This window comes from Cebus imitator, unplaced genomic scaffold, assembly GCF_001604975.1.
Source record: "Cebus imitator isolate Cc_AM_T3 unplaced genomic scaffold, Cebus_imitator-1.0 Scaffold62, whole genome shotgun sequence".
Lineage (NCBI taxonomy): Eukaryota > Metazoa > Chordata > Mammalia > Primates > Cebidae > Cebus > Cebus imitator.
In genome coordinates, this window is record NW_016107377.1 from 4,270,429 (window position 1) to 4,275,505 (window position 5,077).

Here is a 5,077-nt window from a genome sequence, read left to right on the forward strand (position 1 = left end):
TTCTGTTGTTGTTGTTTTTGAGATGGAGTCTCACTCTGTTGCCCAGGCTGGAGTGCAGTGGTGTGATCTTGGCTCACTGCAACCTCTGCCTTCTGGGTTCAAGTGATTCTCCTGCCTCAGCCTCCCGAGTAGCTGGTATTACCCACTGCCATGCCTGGCTAATTTTTGTATTTTTAGTAGAGACGAGTTTTCACCATGTTGGCCAGGCTGGTCTTGAACTCTTGACTTCAGGTGATCTGCCCGCCTTGGCCTCCCAAAGTGCTGGGATTACAGGTATGAGCCACCACACCCATCCCACTCCTTTATTCTTAATAAGCTGAATTCATCAGGGATTTCATGGAGCCATCTCTGGCCCATCCTGAAGAAACAGCTGAAAACAGTTTTCACAGAAAACTTGTGACTTAGAAATAGAAGGATGTTTTCTGCTTTAACACAGAGAGGAACCCTTAACAAAATTAAATGAGACAGTTACCATGTTCCATTTTTATCAACAAATCTTTAAAATCATGTAAATTAAACCAGTTTGTCTTTAGGAAAAGTGAGAGAGAAAACAGAAGTGAGGGCTAGAATACCAGCAACTCTTAGGAAGGCAAAATTAAATCATCTTTTTGGAGAGGGGAGAAAGGTGTGAGGAAAAGGTGCCAGTGTCAGCGATGATGAACTGGGAGGTGATGGACTCCTACCACTCACTGCCTCCTGGTCTTGCCCATGGTTCCTTTCTGACAAGCAAGAATGTCGTCTCTCTTGCAGGGTTTTGTAGGCTTCTGACAGTAATCCATGGAAGACAGCTGTCCTGGGGCCCAGAATGGGCAGTCTGTAGTGAATGCTCTCTGGATGACATACAAGAAGGAAGGAAGGACAAGGACTATTTAGATTCTATTCTTAAAGAAATGCAAAATTACCACAGGCCAACAAAGATTTCTTCAACCTTATAAAACAGATTCAAAATTCACCTAATAATTTGTCCTCAAGTGATCCTCCTTTTATTTTTTCTTAAAAAAAGGAAAAAAAGAAAATGCAACAAAAATATTCACCTAAGAATTTCTTTTAATAAAATTGTCTTTTCCTCCACAACATTTAAACTTTTACAAATCTTGTCATTGAGACCAAAAGCAGTATCCAGAAACAAAACTCAAGTATTAGACATCATTGCCAATTAAATGAAAAATGAAGATAAAACATGTCTGGTGTTATGAGTCAAAGAGAAAAGAGGATTCAATTCTCAGGAGACTTTTCAAGGACACATATATAGTTCTGTTCTTTAAAAAAAATGAAAATAAGAAACACGATCTTACAAAAAGGCTACAATAAGAAGAGAAAGTACTTGCATTTCAAAAGAAATCTGTATTTTGTGAAATAATTTATTTTAGGGTTCTTTAAAATCCTCACCCTACCTCTTCTTCAAATATGATTTATTAGAAGTTGATTAATATTCACTTTTTCCAGAAGACAGATTACTTGAAGTGGGGTAAACCAGTGCATGAAATAACAGCTTCCTGTTGGGAATCACTGAGTGACTAACAGAACTGGAACTCTTAGCTCTCTGGAAAAAGCTCCAGAGAACAAGGTCCAACTGAATGAAGGGTAGAGACATTACATGATCACAAACCTTGGATCCAGTTCAGTCTCATCACTGTTATGAAGACGGAACAGCAGTCCAAGGTCACAGGTACTAATGGACTAAGAACCGGAACTCAGATATCCTTAATCCTAACCCAGTGAGTGCTCTTTGTGTTGTATCATACTGCTGTGTGGCCAGGTGGTAGGCCCACATTAGGTGGTTAGCATCTGTACTAATGTTTATTGAGATTAAGAGCCCATGGGTGTCATGGGATTCTGGGATCGGGCCAAAGATTCATGAGCCCAGAAGGAATCCCCATCACTTGTAAAGATAATTTCTTTCTATTTTCTTAGTTGTCATTAAAAATTATTGATAATATGTAAGGATAAGCAGAATCCAGAAAAAGTGCTAGCAATCGTTGCTGTGACCAACAGATGAGTTAGAAAATCATTGGCGGTAATGTTGTTCACTGGGATGAGTCAGCCACTTAGTATTTGTAGCAATCCACAGGGAACACAGCACAGGTGGCAGGTGGCTTCAGCAATAAGCAGCAAGTACCACAGTACAGGCATGTCTAAGCTGTATAAATCAGCAGGGCTAAGGCAGTGTCAGCAGTTTTCCTGGGTCAGTCAAAGGTGAAGGCCACTTGTGCCGAAGGTCTAGCTTTCAGTGGGACAAAATGCTACTCTGGTTTTACAGGTGGGAACACAGAGGCCAAGCCTATACAGCAAGACTAGGATCCCTACCCAGGTCTCATCACTTCTAGGCTAGTGCTTTCTTCATAACCTCTAAGAGCACATACAAGAGCGAAGTCAGCTCAGAAGGGTCACGACTATAATAAACAGCAGATCTACGAAGTTTCAGCTCCTAGCCAGTTTTACAACTACTCTCCCTGTAGTCCCACCTCTGAGATTACTGTCATGGGATGAACTCTATGGACAAGAACCAGGGTCATCCAAAAACATAACATGCTCTTCGTATATATGCAAAATCTAGTTCTTGAATTGCTAATTGAAGTACCCCTCACAGATAGTAAATTGATGAAAGGCATATTATTACATTGTTCTCTGGGATCACAAAATATATTTTTGCTGAGGGAAAGGCAGACAATGGTGTGTGTGTGTGTGTGTGTGTGTGTGTGTGTGTGCATGCGCGTGCATGTGATTCAATCCTTTGCAAGACAGGTCTGAAAAAATCCAGTTCCAAATGAAACTGAGAATGAGGGTGTAGCTGGCACCGATAACTATGAGATCAACTGCACATGCTTATCACCCATGTTCTCTTGGCTTCAAAAGAATGAGGTGGTCATAGACCAGGGAACAGCAGAGTGGGGAGCTTTTATTGGGTGGGTACTCTTAGCTCCAGGCTCTTGGTTCCACTTTGGCTAAGTGAGAGCCATAAACCAGGCTAATATTTTTGGATACATAAGAAGCAATTCATTAGGACTGGAAGATTTTTTACTCCACTAGAGTGGCTGTCCCCAAACCTCAGCTGTTATCTGAGTTTCTGGCCCTCCCTTTGGGCATCCCCTCAAGACAGCCCTTCAGTCCTCAAATTTCCTTTCTACATGTCTTTTCGGTTCTGGCCCTAGTCCCCCAGCAACGTCCTAGAATAAAGCTTAGACTTTTCCATATGTATAGAGTGAGGAAATTGATCCTGATTTTCTTTACTGTATATATCAAATGAAAAAAAAAAATTCAAGTGGCTTCAATTAATATGGGAGCAAACGAGAAGATGGACAAGGTCACTAAAGTGACAGCCTGTGCTGCAGTAAGCCCTTGAATTATATTGCCCCAAATAATGGCTCATTCCACCTTCACCAGCCCAGTATTGTCTTAACTAAAAGCTGAGACTTAGGTCAATGCTGAAACCTGAAATAGAGCTGCTTCCCTTGTTTCTATCAACAGCGGGTGAAGATAAGAATAGCACTGGCAGCTGCTGGGAGAAGGCAGGTATTTTAGGGATCTGGTGGGGTGAAAGGTTCAGAGCCTTGGTGAGGCCACTGTGAGGGTGCAGAGATGCAGTTCCCTTTCCAGTTTGATTGGCACCATCAGGACTGACTATAGGGGAACTTTTATTTCATTTGTACTCCATCTCCATGGAAAGTCTTCAGCTATGTGCTGTGGACAGAGCCTAGAAGGAACATGACATGGATAAGGGCAAGTGAGGCCTGAGGAGGCCACAGGTGGGGCTGGAGTGAAAGAAGGGCTGTGAACCAATCCCAGCAGGTCAAAAGACAATATGTGAAAGAGGAAGGGATAGAAAATGAGCATTTGCTCAGGAAATTTAGAACTTATTTTAGGGATTAGACTTTCATTCTACAGCATTTTTTTCATAGTATGTTTCACACTATAAGTACTCTAAAAGACAGCAAACCTGTTGGGATGTCATCATGGAAAGGCTCAGGTGTAGTCTGGACTTTGGGCTGATGAAGACTCATCATTCTGATTAGAAGAAACATGAAAACACATTAGTTAATTGGCTAGGACTTGGTAGGAAGAAATGTGTCTTTACACATTTATTTATTTGTTTGTTTATTTATGAGATGGAGTTTTTGCTCTTGTTGCCCAGGCTGGAGTGCAGTGGTGTGACCTCAGCTCATTGCAATCTTTGCCTCCCGGGTTCAAGTGATTCTCCTGCCTCGGCCTCCCAAGTAGCTGGGATTACAGGCACATACCACCACACCTGGCTAATTTTTGTATTGTCAGTAGAGATAAGTTTTCGCCATATTGGCCAGGCTGGTCTAAAACTCCTGACTTGAGGTGATCTGCTCGCCTCAGCCTCCCAAAGTGCTGGGATTACAGGTGTGAGCCACCGCACCAGGCCTCTTTACACATTTTAAACACACATGATTTCTTGAATCCAGCACCTGTTAACCTGGTGATCAGGCCACTTTCTAGTAGTGTGAGACGATTAGTCCAAAGACTACTCATTCTCAACCTTTTGCTTAGTGTTGTTTTTGTGGATTTTGATAAAACCTTCATTTTGAATGTTTTATTCTACGTCAGAACATATGTGGTCTGAAAATAGAAGGAATAAAAGGAAAGAGTCCTCTAACTTCCAGAAAAATATAACAACTCTTCAAGATCAATAACCTACCCTTAAAGAGTAAAGCTGAAAAAAGATTTCAGTTAGAATCTTTCCATTTCAGAGAAAATGCTCTGACCACATCCTGTTTCTCCTGGTGGCCAAAGCTGTGGAGGCGACCCTTGAGCAAAGTACATATAAGCCAAAAACCACTTCTACATTAGTTTAAATTGCTTAATTTCTAAAGACTGACACATCTGTAAACTTTAATGGGCTATCTAAGGCTCTACATTCATTTCATGGTTTCTACTTCCACAAAGATCTTCCATGATTATTCTTGCTTTGCTACCAAAAATATAACGAGTGCAGCCAGTTTGGTCAATCAATTATCACCGAGATTGAGAAAAAGAGAAAGCAAAACGCCTTCTATTACCTCTTTTGGGCAAACAGGCAGATGGTATGTTCAGGGCTGAATAGTTTAAGATCTAT

The 5,077-nt window shown here is 41.4% G+C and overlaps 1 protein-coding gene across 1 annotated transcript in view; it reads right to left on the reverse strand.

Annotated features, from left to right (window-relative positions):
* Nucleotides 1-479: 479 nt before the first annotated feature.
* The window catches only part of CUNH1orf105 (chromosome unknown C1orf105 homolog), a 44,769-nt gene continuing 40,171 nt past the window's right edge, over nt 480-5,077 (reverse strand). Inside the window, exons 6-7 of the mRNA XM_017530005.2 lie at nt 3,938-4,005; nt 480-830 (exon numbers count right to left, since the gene is read on the reverse strand). Coding sequence (XP_017385494.1) covers nt 601-830; nt 3,938-4,005 — 298 coding nt within the window. The 3' untranslated portion in view covers nt 480-600. The remainder of the gene's footprint in view (nt 831-3,937; nt 4,006-5,077) is intronic.